Genomic DNA, 13,404 nt, shown 5'->3' with positions numbered 1-13,404 from the left:
AGAGACCCCCAGGCCAGCACCCATGGGTGCAGCTGGTGCCACAAGCCAAACCAGCCCAAAATAGTGCAAGTAACACAGCACCACTGCAAACGCGACCGTCACTTGTGCAGGGAAAAAGGTCCCTGTGCTGAGCATGACGAGGGCAGCCTGGGAGCAGCTGGAGCTGCCACCAGCCAAAGGCTATTCCTGCATGGTGCCATAAACCAGGAATTTAAACAGCCTGCAAAGAGTTCAGCCCAGAATAATGGCAGAGCAGGAGGGAAACCATCCCGGGCTGGATTCACACCTGCCTGGCCATTGAGGGAGTCACTCTTATCACAAACATCAAACACATGGGCCAGACAAGCAGAAAACCCTGTGGGAAATGTGGGTGGCCCTGCAGCCATGGCTGGATGGTTTTTAAACACCTGGGAAATCCCAAAATCTTAATGTTTGAGGGTTTTTTTTTCTCCTTAGGCTATTTCTCTCCTTTCCCTATATGGCCTCTTTAGGAATGCCACTGGAGCTGGGCGCTGGTCACCTGCTGACAGGTGTCTGCAGAGAGAGGGGCTGGAGCACTCGCAGCAGCCCGGGCTTTGCTGCCAGCAAGCGACATGAAAATAAGTGTTTAAGGGGAGAGGCCATGGCAGCACCTCTGCTCTAAGTGTGAGAGGCAGCACCAGGGATCACACAAAGAATGGTGCACAGGGCTGCAGGCGCACACCCCACTGCAGCACCAAAAACCGGGGCCCCTTGGGGCTCCACAGGGCTCAGTCAGCAACACAAGTGCACTGCTGTGGGTGACAAGGGAGCAGCCTGCAAGCAAGCTGTGCAGAATGCAACCCCCCCCCTCTCCCCCTCCCTCCTTCAGTATGGAAGGAGTGGGCACATCTCCCTCTTTCTCTGCTACTTGAGGCTAACAGCTTCTTTTGTTTGGCCCCAGAGCACCCTGGCCAGGGCCATTAGGAGAAGGGAGTGCTGAGGCACACTGAGCCGTGCCCAGCGTGGGGGATGTTTGGAGGCTTCAGGGACACCCACAGACAGTGTGGGGGTGCAGAGAAGCTTCTAGAATGCCTACAGTCAGATCTGATCAGCCAGTATATAAACAGGACTCTCGTCGAGACTCCGCCCATTGTGCGGGTCTCTCGGAGCACAAGCAAGATGCTGCCGCCAAGAGCCCCCTCCCCGGATGGGGACTCCGCTTGCCTCGCCGCCACGGGTGTGAGTAAAACTTCTCGCAGGATTGCCAGTATATTTATACTTTTCGTGCACATATGCATGTATAACTTTCCGCGCTCCATATAAGTGCGTGTAAAATTAATCCTCGCTCAATCGCGAGTGTATTTTCCTCCTGTGCACATATGCACGAGTAACTTTCCGTGCACATTTGCACGCGTACTTTAAATTATTTCCTCGCACAATCGCGAGTGTATTTTCCTTCCATGCACACTTGCATGCGTAACTTTCCATGCCCAATACGAGCACGTGTATAAATTATTTCCTCGCACAATTGCGAGTGGCCGCCGAGAGCCCCTCGCACAGTTGCGAGTGTATTTTCCTCCTGTGCTTCCACATAAGCACCCCTCAGTTCCAGAAGGACAGGGAACTGCTGGAGAGGGTCCAGCGTAGGGCAACGAAGATGATTAAGGGAGTGGAGCATCTCCCTTATGAAGAAAGGCTGAGGGAGCTGGGTCTCTTTAGTTTGGAGAAGAGGAGACTAAGGGGGGACCTTATCAATGTTTATAAATATATAAAGGGTGAGTGCCATGAGGATGGAGCCAGGCTCTTCTCGGTGGCCAACAATGATAGGACAAGGGGTAATGGGATCAAGCTGGAACACAAGAGGTTCCGCTTAAATTTGAGAAGAAACTTCTTCTCAGTGAGGGTGACAGACACTGGAACAGGCTGCCCAGGGAGGTTGTGGAGTCTCCTTCTCTGGAGACATTCAAAACACGCCTGGACATGTTCCTGTGCGACCTCACCTGGGCGTTCCTGCTCCAGCAGGGGGATTGGACTAGATGATCTTTTGAGGTCCCTTCCAATCCCAAACATACTGTGATACTGTGTAGGATTCCGTGCACGCTTGCACGTGTAAGTAAATTAACTCTCGCAGGATTGCGGGTGTATTATAAATTTACCCTCGCGGAATCGCGAGTGTACACTTCCCGTACTCACTATGAGTGCGCGTATCTCTTTAAAAATAATCCCGCACCATATTTAGGCAAGTGTGTATTTCTCCAGGACACAGGGACAGCTCCGGCATTGTTTGGGTGAAGCCACGTGCATGCACGCTGTGGACCACCTCTTGTATTAGTTGCTGCCCCTTAAATAATTTTCCTCAGCTGATATCCGAACCTTTATTTAAGTGACTTTTGGAGTGCTAAAACCCTGTTTCTCACCGGTTTAACAAAAGTTGGTTTTGGACCTTGTTGTCCCTTAAATTAACCTACGGGGTGCCTCCGTGACACAAGCCCAGAAATAGAATGCAATGAAGTGCAAGAAAGCACAGATTCAACGTGTCACACGGTGCGAACACCGTGTGTGAACAGCACGAAGCGTGCAAGGATACGTGCCAACCGCATGCAAAGAAAAGCCTGCAGAGAGCATGCAACCCCACGTAAAGCATGCAAAAAGCAGGCAGCCCTGCAGAAAATCGTGCCAGCTGCATGCAAACAGCGCAGTGCCCCGCGACGCGCGAACCGCGCAGGCGAACGGCGCACGGTGCGGAGCGGCACCCGAACAGCTGCCAACATCTGTGCGAACGGCGGTCACAGTGTGCAAACCGCCTGCAACGGCGTGCGAGCACCTCCCGTGCGGCGCCGTGCCAAAGCGGCTTGCGGGCAGCACGAGCAGTGCGCAAACGGCACTTAAAATAGTAAAAATAATAATAACATCATTTTTCAAACGCTCAAAACACCACCGGGCGCAGGCGCGCCACCTCCCCGCCGCGCAGGCGCAGTGCCCGCCGCGCGGGGCTGCCCGCGGCGCCGCCTGACAGACGGGCGTTTTCCCCCGCTCCCCCCAGCCCGGCCGCCGCCACCGGAGCGCAGCCCAGCGGCGGAGCTGCTGCGCGGCGGGGCCGGGCCGGGCCGTGCCCGGGACAGGCGCGCAGCGGCCAGGCGCGGCGGGGTCCTGGCGGGCGGCGGCGCCCTGTCGGGGCGCGCAGGCGGGGGCGGCCCCGCGGCCGGTCCGAGCGCGGCTGATCCTTCGCTCCTCGGGGCGCGGACGAGCCCGCGGCGGAGGCGGCCCCGGGATGGCGGCGTGAGGCGGCGGCACCGCGCCGTGAGTACGGGCCGCGGGCGGGCCGGGGCCCAGCCTGCCTGCGGGCCGGCGGCGGGGGGAAGCGGAGGCATCGAGGCGCGGCCTGGGCGCTGCGGGCGGGAGCGGCTCCGCCGGGGGTGACGGTTCGTGGGGTTTGGGGGCCGGAGGAAGCGCTCGGGGCGGGTCCCGGTGCAGTGGTCACAGGGGGCCGGGTCCAGCCCACCGGGAGCACCATAACATAGGTTGTCACCAACCTGAGATGGAAACAGCAGCGTCTGCTTTACCCAAAAAGCTCCTTTTCCTCCCCTCTGTAGCTCCAGCCTCAGGGTCAGGCACGTCTCGCAGGTCACTGTGCACCTTCCCAAGGCAAACCTGGCCCGTTACTCCCCACAGCAGCACAACCCTGACATCCTTTAGTCTGGCGGGGAGCACAGCGCTCCCGGTGCTCGCTGCCCTGCGACCCCCCGGGCACGCTGAGCCAGCTCCTCACCGCGCTTTGCAGCTGTTGTGCTGTACAAACATTGCTCGTTACGTCCTGAACACGCAAGTGCAAGAGAAGATGAAAACAAAGCTCTCAAATGCAGTCTGCAGCACACCAAACTCCTACACTTCATTACCCCTGTACTGAACCTGCAAATACTGTCACAGTGGGGTAACCTCTGCCCTTCCATCCTGTGTGTCTTAACTCCCCAGAGCCCCCCGCCAATACTGCATCTTTACCTGGCACGCAGAAAACTGGCCTTTATCAGGCTGCATTCAGAGTGCTGAAGCCTGTCGAAGGCACAAAAGGTAGAGAAATTATCCAAAACAAAACTAAAGGTAATTATGTTTTTCAGGGAACTTGAAGTGGGCCTAGAATTCATCATCTTTGGCAGTTAAACAAAGGCAGAGGGCAGGAATGAAGAGCACAGAGAATTAATAAATAAGTACAAACAAAAGTAGCAGTACATCTGGTGACAACTGTTGATGTTGACATTTCTTCCCACCACAGAGCTGACTTAAGGTTCTGCTCCTGTGATTTACCGTGCAGAGAAACGCAGATCATTCTGCTGCTGTCCTGCTCACAGGTGGGGGTTTACTCACCCTGTTGCTGTACGTGAACTGCACTACCTCTGGACACAGGCTAATTAATCCCCCAGTCAGTAATGAAGCTTGGAGAGCAGCTATGGAAGTGATGAAACAAGTGGCTCAGAGAGCCTCTGCTCTTCATGAAATTAATTGCTTTGGTTTGTCTCTAGTTTGAGAAATCAGAATGCTTAGTAACCCCAAGGCTTGGTTAGTCAAGGATTTGTGGCTCTTTTGGAAACTGTTCGCAATTATATTGCACCATTGCTGAGCCTGCATCAAGTGTTGAAGGCACAAACTTATCAAAGACTGAGGCAAGGCCTTTGCCGAAAATTGAAGACTTGCTTCTTCCAGCTGAGTCATACCAGCAGATAAGCTTTGAAAAAGTAACAGCAAAGCCAAAAAAACCCTGAAGGAGGTTAAAATCCTGATATTGCAAATAGGTCTTAAAAGTTGAACAGTTATGGTTCTTGTTTTTTTTCAGAGAAAGGGTTGGCATCTAAAAAGCTGGTGTGCTGTTGCTTTTCTTAGCTGAACTCAAGCTCATCAACTCCTCACTTGATAGCTCTTTCACTTCTCCCCCCCCCATGCTTTGGATACTATAATTTTTAGCAGCTGTTTTGCATGCTACATGGTACTTGAGAGGCAGTTTTGAACCCACGCTGGCAGCATGAAGCACTGCCCACACACAGCAGTTCAAGTTCCATGGCTGTGACAGGGTTTTTGATTTACACGATTTTATGCAAACTCTACTACAGGTGAACCTTACAGGTAAAAAACTCAGTGCAAGTCTCTGAGATCTCTTAAGTTTATGTGCACTGTGCAACTTGAGAGATTTTTTATCTAGACAACATGGTTATTCATACCCAAGAAGAAACTTCGGTTTCTGGGAAAAGGGGAGATTGGCACCACCACCTCCCAATAAAAGCATTACTTTATCTTTTATTGCATACCTTTAAGTGACTGTTTCTGTAGCATCTGCTGGGGAAGTTCCTTGTGGACAGTACTGGCTTAATAGCTGCCTTAGTAAGGTCTGAACAAGCTTACCTTTTAAGTGATTAGTGAAAGCTGGCTGATTATTCTCCCCTGTCAGGGTGAATGGGCTGTTAAGGAATTAAGACATTCTTGAGAAAGGTACAGACTTGGTGTTAGCATACTGATAAAACCATGTATAAAGCATACAGTGTAGGAACACCTCTCAGCCTCTTAGTTGCTGAACTGGCTTGTAGAACATCAAGGAACAGCTTGCTGACTCAGATGGATTTATTCTAAAATGTAACTGATCCATTGCAAAGCACTACAGACTTGAGCTGTGCTACTCACTTTTGACTTGTCATGGTTAAAGTTTTGTTTCTGGCTGTAAAGATGTGACACTACCCTCACGCTGGAATTTGAACATCCTCCCAGCAAACACACACCAGTGGGACCTGCTGGTTTTGAATAGTCTTGGAAGATGACAGAAGGAAGGGCTGTGAACACAATGGAAGCCAATTAATGAGCATGTGGAGTGCTGGTGCTTGCTTACGAGGTGCGCAGGGAACCTCTCTGGGCTGCTCCTCTGCCTGCAGGAACTGTCAGGGAGGTGGTTCTGGCAGCACAGGGAGATCAGATGGAGCTGTGCAGTGCCGACTGCGGGGAGAGGAGTGGGAGCATCGCCTGCTCGCTGCTGCCGAGGGGTCTGAAGCGAGTTCAAGCAGCTCCACGAGCTGCAGAGGAGCGAGAGGAGGCAGCGGTGGTGCGGTGAAAAGGAACATCTGGTAAACACGAGTGGCTGCCAAGTCAGATGACTGGAGCAGGAGCATGTCCTGCAGGGTGGCAGGACAGCAGGCTGGCTGGGGAAGGAGATGAGTCAGGCAGGGGAGAACGAGAGCAACTGGTTGAGGAAAAGCAGGATGCAGTTGTGAAACTGGGAGCTGGCAGAAGTTCTGTTGGGTGACAGGTTGTTGTTTGCCCTGGGACGCGGTAATCTGTAGCTTGGATCTTGAGGAGGGGACAAAGAAAACAAGGTAGGAATGTCTTGTTTGTAGGTTTCACCTTGCTTGAGTATCTAGCAAAACTGAATACTGTTGTGGCTTTGAGAAGGGACTGCCTGTCCTGGGCACCAAGAGGAGTCCCTGTTCCCTGCTCAGTAGAGCTGATAGCAGGAGATGCTGTTTCTTTTGGCTTGGTAGCATGGAAAGAGCACTTGGACTCATTGCCAGCTGTATAAAGAAATCTCCAGTGAAAAGCTAAGGCCAAGTACATATATCACTAGTGGAAGGTCCCTTGAGGAAGACAGAGCTGCAGAAGTCCCAAGTCATAGGTATTTTATCTGGGATCAGCTGTGGAATACAGCAGACAAAAGGTTTTCAGCCTTTAATTAGTGGATAGTGAAGGGGCACATGAAAACATGAGCAAACTGACTACAGATACAAGACTGACTGAGCATCTGCACTTGCTGCAAGTCCAAGAGGTCTGCTGGTTGAAGGGCATTGTCATTGAAACTTTGTAGTTAAAATAAGCACTATTAAATGGTTCTTTTTTCTGCAGAGTGGTTGCATTGATTGCTTTAAGCAACTGGCTCTTGCAGGAAATACCTATATGTAAAAATGGGTAACTTGTTCCAAGATGAATTTGTGTTTGTAGGAAGTGTTTAGGTAATGCTTACGTACTTAGAATCAACTTGATGTTCAGAGCATTATGGTTTAAGTGTTTGCTGTGGTGACGAGGCCAGATTGTGGAGTGAAATGTAGATAGATCATTAATTAGAATGATACCCTATAACTGTTGTCAGTTGTAAAGTTGGGGGCCAAAGGCTCAATAGCAACACACAGTCTAATTTAAGCCAAGAGATAGATAACATTAGTCCTGGAAGATTCTAGAGCTTGGTTCCAGCCTTGTGCTCTTCTGACAGACCCATCATCTTAGGTTGGTTTTTATCTGTTTCTTTACTCTAGCGACAGAAAGCCCAAAGCAATTGTCTGTAGGCATTTTAAGCTAAAGCTTCAAGAACAAGTGACCCAAAGACTGCAGCACATGTCCAGCTGCAGAAGTTGAGCTGATGTGACTTCAGGGCTGGATCTCACACAAGTAGGACATGATGTGTTTGCAGCGATTTGTACTGCGTGGAGCTTGGGAGAGAAAGACTGTGGGAAACCTCAAGGAAGAAGCATTTCAGGAGGATTAGGGTGGCTGCATCTATTTGGTACAAAGCTGTTGTATTCACTGCAGTCTGGACTAAAGAGTTGGGTGGTGGGGTTTAACCTTTCTGTTCAAATCTCTGTTGTTAAATCTTTTATCTCTATTCTTCCACTTGGGAAAAAAAAAAAAAGCAACATGTCATCTGCTACTTCTGCAGTACTTTTACTCCGGAAACATCCAAGTGATTCACAAAGGCTAGCAGGCAGCATGTTTTGCTATGAAATACATAATTCTTATTTGCAGTTTATAGATGGGCAAAGCAGGCTTGGGACTAGACTTGCTCTTAAAAATCTGAGCTGCATAAAACAGTGCTAACATCAGGAGTTTTATTCCTTTCACTTGACTTTATCCACATTGCGACATAAAATAACTTCTTCCTTATTCTTTGGCTGCCTAACTGCAGCTTAGTTTTACTAATTGAACCCCAGCTGCCCTCTCTGCTGGAGACCACTCTCTTGCAGGAGCGCCAGCACAACAGACTTTCCCCAAATACTCTTAATCTCTTTGCTCTGGTGGAGATCTTGGCTTGCATTCTCTCCAACAATAAAGCAGACCGTACTGCTCCACGCAGGGCACGGCAGCACGCTCCCTGCTTCTGACAGAGCCGGTTGGTACCCACAAGCTCACAGAGCTGTAAGACAAGTCTGACCTCAGTAGTTTTTTTGGAAGAGAACCATGTGTGGTTTTCTCTTGGCTTTTCTCTGCAGTCCCTCACGCTCCCTTCTCCAGGAAATCCTTTCTCCTGCCAACAGGAGTCAGCGGAATGTGCTGTTTGTTTACCTTCTCACTCTTTCATCCTACTAACCTTCCCGCCCCCAGTGTAATCCTGACAGCCTCTGCTCAGCCCTCCATCCTTCTGACAGCGCTACTCTGTTGAGTATTTTCAGGTAACAGGATTGCTGCAAGAAGCCGCTCTGACCAGGCTCCCAACAATACTGCTGTCTTCTAGCATGACCTGCTGTTGCCACCCCAGGCTGCTAAACTCCATTCTTCTGCCTCCTTTTAACAGTTCTGGCTCTGTAAAAACTCCTATAAGGCATTTATTATTTTGAAAAAAACATCTGAAATTCTTGGATGAGGATGTTTGTACTGCTTAGAAAGAAAAAGCCCCATATGCTTAGTGTAGTTGATGCGGTTGCTAAAGGTAGAAGCGTGTTTTCTGAGCTTGCAGTGTGCTGCTTTCTCTGGTTAGAGAAGCCCTTAAAGCTCACTGTTTTCACAGGGTTTTATAATAATCTAAGTGAGGAAATCCTGTTTTGAGAGCACTTATGAAAATTGCCATTTTGAGACTGTTCCCTCTTTGATCTATTAACATACTTTGTCTTATCTGACTTTAGCTGATTGGCAAGGATTATGAATCCCATAAGCAGAGACCGCCCTCCCCTTTGTTTTGCAGCCTGGACACTGTTGGGGCATTCCTGGGTAGCTACGGGTACAGCTTGAATTTTATGCTGTCCCACTGAAAGGCTTCATAATGTGTCTAGTGCCTGGGGAGGAAGCAGTTTGTGCGCTTAATGCTTCCGAGACAACTCTCGCCCTAACACTTCTTTGTAGTACCTCATAGTTTACCCCTCTGTTGCATTTCTTTATACCAGCACTCAAGTCTTTGGATGGTCTTGGATAAATCTGTGTGTAGGGAAGGTTGCAGCAGTTCATTTGCTGTTCCATTTCCCACTCTACCTTTCTGTTCCTGCACTGCATTCAAGAAAAGGGTCTCAACTCAGGCTTTTACCCAGACTAACAGAAACAGAGCACACAAGGGATACACTTCTACACCAGCAAGAGTTAATCCTGTCCCTAGCTGGATGGTTCAGAATGCAGGAACTTTTCCACCAGCTCTGGGACACACCAGAATTTAGTATTAGGAGTTCAAGCATCAGCCCACAATGCTTGAGAGTAGATGAAGCTGTATAAGGTGGTCTGTTGATTTTTCTTTTGCTGTGTTTCTCTAACAGTCTGACATTTTACCCCTGTCTACAGAAGAGCCCACCTGAGGAGCTGCTGGAACCTGCTCTGGGTCCCGTCTGATCGCTGCTGCCACCAGGCCCCAGCCAGCGGCCACCATGTACTGCCTGCAGTGGCTGCTGCCCGTCCTGCTCATACCCAAGCCCCTCAACCCAGCGCTGTGGTTCAGCCACTCCATGTTCATGGGCTTCTACCTGCTGAGTTTCCTCCTGGAACGGAAGCCTTGCACGATTTGTGCCTTGGTCTTCCTGGCAGCTCTGTTCCTCATCTGCTACAGCTGCTGGGGGAACTGCTTCTTGTATCACTGCACAGGATCCCAGTTGCCAGAGTCAGCTCACGATCCCAGTATAGTGGGCACCTAGAAAAGGATAATCTTCTGGACTGCTGAGGGCTCGTTTTGCTTTTAAAAAGGGGGCGGGCTAGGGAGGAGGGAGGGAGTGTTAGGCATGTGACTGAGTAAAACCAGCCTGTTTCCTGTAACTGTGTGTGAACTGGAGTGGTAAGTTCCTCCCACTGCCTGTGAAATTCGACTTGTTTACTGTGTGAACTCTGGCAGCACCACCTGCTTTTTTGGAAGCAGAAATCTTTTTTTCTCCTTCCCGTATCACCGGGAACAGACACCAGCCCTCCTAACAGAACTGGTGGAAGACCGAGCTGCTGGCCCCTGCCCAGCTGTCGCGCGGTGGTGGAGTTGTGTGTCGCTCACTTGTCTGCATTAGACCACGCTGGTCTAACTCAGGGCTCTGGGCCCGCTGATTCTGCTCGAGTAGCTACAAGATTCTCTCCATCTTTCTCATCATGGGGAGCCAGCCTTCCCGCCTTGCTGATCAAGGGCAAGCTCAGCAGCTCACAGATGCACTTGGCCAAAAGCTGCTGGAGCCAGAGGCAGTTGAGTCACCTCCTCCTGCTCAGCCTGCCAAAGAGATGCGTGCACTGCCGAAGTGCTTTCTGAACGACTTCCACTCCAAGATCACAGCCTGAAAGCCTCAGTTATGCTGCTGCTTTTATAAAGCCTCACAAGTAGTGGAGACTGTCTCTTCCCCTCCTAGATTTCCAGGGTTTACCAAGGTGTTGACTGTTGGGATGAAGAACCAGTATGCTGCAAGATGTGGGGTTGTGAACCTCACCCTACAAATCTCACAGTAGCCCAAAAGGCCGGGTGTGGGCGGGGCAGGAGAGGGTCCTGAGGTGGAGACATGGCTGGAAGCCCTAAATGCTTGAGCCATTTTCTGTGATAGTGTTTTTGGGCCAGGGGTGACCGAAGGTGCTGGTGCTACTGACTGGAGAACGGGAGAGGCTCGAGGGGTGCCTGGGATCTCCAGCTCCCCTGGCAGGGGGTGTCAAGAAGCCCAGGGGGTGGGGGATCAGTCCTACAGCCACAGCTGTGCAGAGCTCCACACGTTACACTGCAGCCACAGCTCTTGGGGAGCCCAGCCTGGGGCAGGGGTTCGTTTGCTAGAGGTTAACACAAAACACTGTCTCAACTTCAAAGGCTTCCCTCCCCTTTGCCATCTGCTTGTCTTTACTTCAGTCTGGTAGTGGAGAGCAGCAGAAGTGGCTGTTGCTGCCCCCAGTAAGTTGGAGCTATGAGGTTGTGAAACTTCCAAAGTATTGTTTGTTCATTGCACAGCTGTTCAAAATGTTTAATAAAGCTTTATAAACTTTGGTCTATGGCCTCCTGCCCAGTATGATGCATTGGCTGCTCATTGTGGGTGCCTGAGCCCAGCGATCATGTGTCTGTATTGTTCTATTCCCAGCACAGTAACCCCAGAGATTCTCCAGCAAGAGGCAGAGCCTGTTTGCTCTGTAGCTCCCAGTATTGACTCTTCTTGTTAACTGTTTAACCTGGCCACGACCAGACCAGGAACCATACCGATGATTCCTAAACAGACACATCTTACAGCACAGGAGGTGGTTTCTGGTTGTATCTCTGAACTTATGTGACAGATTCCCCCACCCTTTCCTTGCTGCTTACGAAATGAAACCACAAAGCGGTGTCCCAAAAGCCACTAATCCCCAACAACATTGGCAGTAAAAGTGTTATCTGCTGGTCACCTACGCAGCGTGAGCCCGTCCCACACCACCACGTCTGCCCGACCTGTCCAGGGACCAGGCTGCGACCCCACTGCCCCGAGCTGGCGGGGGGACAGTTGTGCCAGCCCTTCCCCAGCTTCAGCCACGACCCCTTGCAGGACCAGGGGAGAAGTGGGACACACAGCCAGACATGGGACTGCTGGGTCTGACTGCACCCAGGAGCAGAGTTCAAGGGTGCAGGAGCTGTGCTGCTAGTGCTGAAACTGGCCTCCTCTACCCATGCTCCAAGCCCTGAAGACCAAGTCCACGTTGGAAGGCGTTCAGGGCATATCAGTGTTTACGTGTTCAAAAAAAAGTGTGTGCCACATCACCAGGAATAGATATGACAGCTCTGTCACCTGTCAGGCCGAGGGAAATCCCAGTAGCTGTGATACCAGCCACAGCATAAACAACAAATAGAAAGGAGAGGGCATGTCATCTGCAACCTGTGGCAAGACTTGTCTGCACTCTGAGCAGCTTTTAAGTGTAAATTTACTTAAGCTGATTCCATTAGTTCTTTTAAGAGTACACTTTTGTTGCTTACTAGCCAAGTCGCACCTTACAGCCATTTAAATAAATCCTCGCCACAACGCCAGACAGTCCCTTGGATGAGGACAAGCCCTGGCTTTGTACGTGGGGTTGGAGCCGCCGCTGCAGGCTTCCCCTCCTGCGAGACCCAACTTGGAGCAAAAAGCACTTCAAAAGAGGGAGGCTGCCCCTGTAGCGACAGGGGAGATGTCAGCAGACTGATGGGCAAGAAACCTAATTTTTGCAGCCCTCCCAAATACAGATAAAGAGCACTCTTTGATATGCGCGCAGCCCTCCCCAGCACACTGCCTTACCCTGTTTAGGGCACCGAGATAGCATCTTCATTTTAAAGATAGAAAATTAAAGCAACTTTATCATGGTCAGACAGAAAGCCTCAGGCAGAGTGAGGAACCCAACCAGGTCTCACATCCCATGCTAATGCCCTGCTTGTCCTCTATAAAGGGACCGTGAAAAACCAGCTTGTGACGGCAGAACAGGTCAAACGCGATGGCTTTGGAAAAGCATTGTCACATCTTCCCTGCTTGTGCACCGTGGAGTGGCCTGAGCGCACACAGACACAGCACCTGCGCTCTCAGGCCTTTTGCCTTGGTCTCAAGGAGCTTCTCTGCCAGAAGAGCAGAGGGGTGACTGTTCCCAGTGTCCTGAGGACACCAAGGGGTCTCTGCCTGGGGACCACACCAGTGGGCAGGCACTACAGTAGTGACTCTGAAAGCAGTGGGGTTTAAAACACAAACACTGTGTTGTGCCAGGTCCTGTCCAGCCTGGACACTGCCTGCAAGCACTTTGGCACAGAGCAAGTCTCATCACCCTGCAGTGTTGTTAATATAAAGTCCATCTGCCTGGTGCTCCCTAGATACAGGGAGCAGGAGCCTGAAGTTGTTCTTTTATCTTTCCATTTGAAGGAGAGATCATTTTCTAGGTCACATAACAGATCAGTGACACAGCAGGGGTCAGGAAAAGAAAAGACAAAAAGCAAAGCGAGGCCCAGATCCCTAGAAACAGAGAGACAGCTCAAGCAATCCCTGGGGTCTGGGGGCTTCTCACTCCCCTCCTCACCGCTCGCCAGGGAGAGGCAGCATCCCCAAGATGAGCAGCTGGGACACTACAAGGCTTCCTGTGGAGAAGGTTTCCTGTGACCACCAGGCTGATGTGGCTTTTTGAACCCTGGATCTGCCAGACAGCCACACCAGCACATCTCATTTCAGGGGCTGATGTTTGGCTGTCGAGCTCCCTAGCATGGCTTGGGGTGCAGGTGGGGAACCAGCAGTCTGGGGCCACCACGACCACCAGCCCACTCTCCCAGCTTCCACCCCCAGATCTTGCTGGGTGATT

General features: G+C 51.0%; 1 protein-coding gene across 5 annotated transcripts; it reads left to right on the top strand.

Annotated features, from left to right (window-relative positions):
- The first annotated feature begins 3,017 nt into the window (after window positions 1–3,017).
- BLCAP (BLCAP apoptosis inducing factor) lies at window positions 3,018–11,116 on the top strand. 5 transcript variants are annotated; one of them, XM_065031932.1, is made up of 3 exons: window positions 3,018–3,261; window positions 4,232–4,307; window positions 9,466–11,116. In XM_065031932.1, the coding sequence occupies exon 3, from the start codon at window positions 9,549–9,551 to the stop codon at window positions 9,810–9,812; it is 264 nt and encodes an 87-aa protein (XP_064888004.1). In that variant the 5' UTR covers window positions 3,018–3,261; window positions 4,232–4,307; window positions 9,466–9,548; the 3' UTR covers window positions 9,813–11,116. The 5 variants fall into 5 exon arrangements, with proteins under 5 accessions (XP_064888004.1, XP_064888005.1, XP_064888007.1 ...); XM_065031933.1 differs by lacking the exon at window positions 4,232–4,307 and having other exon boundaries at window positions 9,441–11,116; XM_065031935.1 differs by lacking the exon at window positions 4,232–4,307 and having other exon boundaries at window positions 3,018–3,383.
- The last annotated feature ends 2,288 nt before the right edge of the window (window positions 11,117–13,404 follow it).

This window comes from Columba livia, chromosome 16 (assembly GCF_036013475.1).
Source record: "Columba livia isolate bColLiv1 breed racing homer chromosome 16, bColLiv1.pat.W.v2, whole genome shotgun sequence".
Lineage (NCBI taxonomy): Eukaryota > Metazoa > Chordata > Aves > Columbiformes > Columbidae > Columba > Columba livia.
Note: the sequence above shows the minus strand (reverse complement) of the source record. Positions and strands in the feature narration are given on the sequence as shown.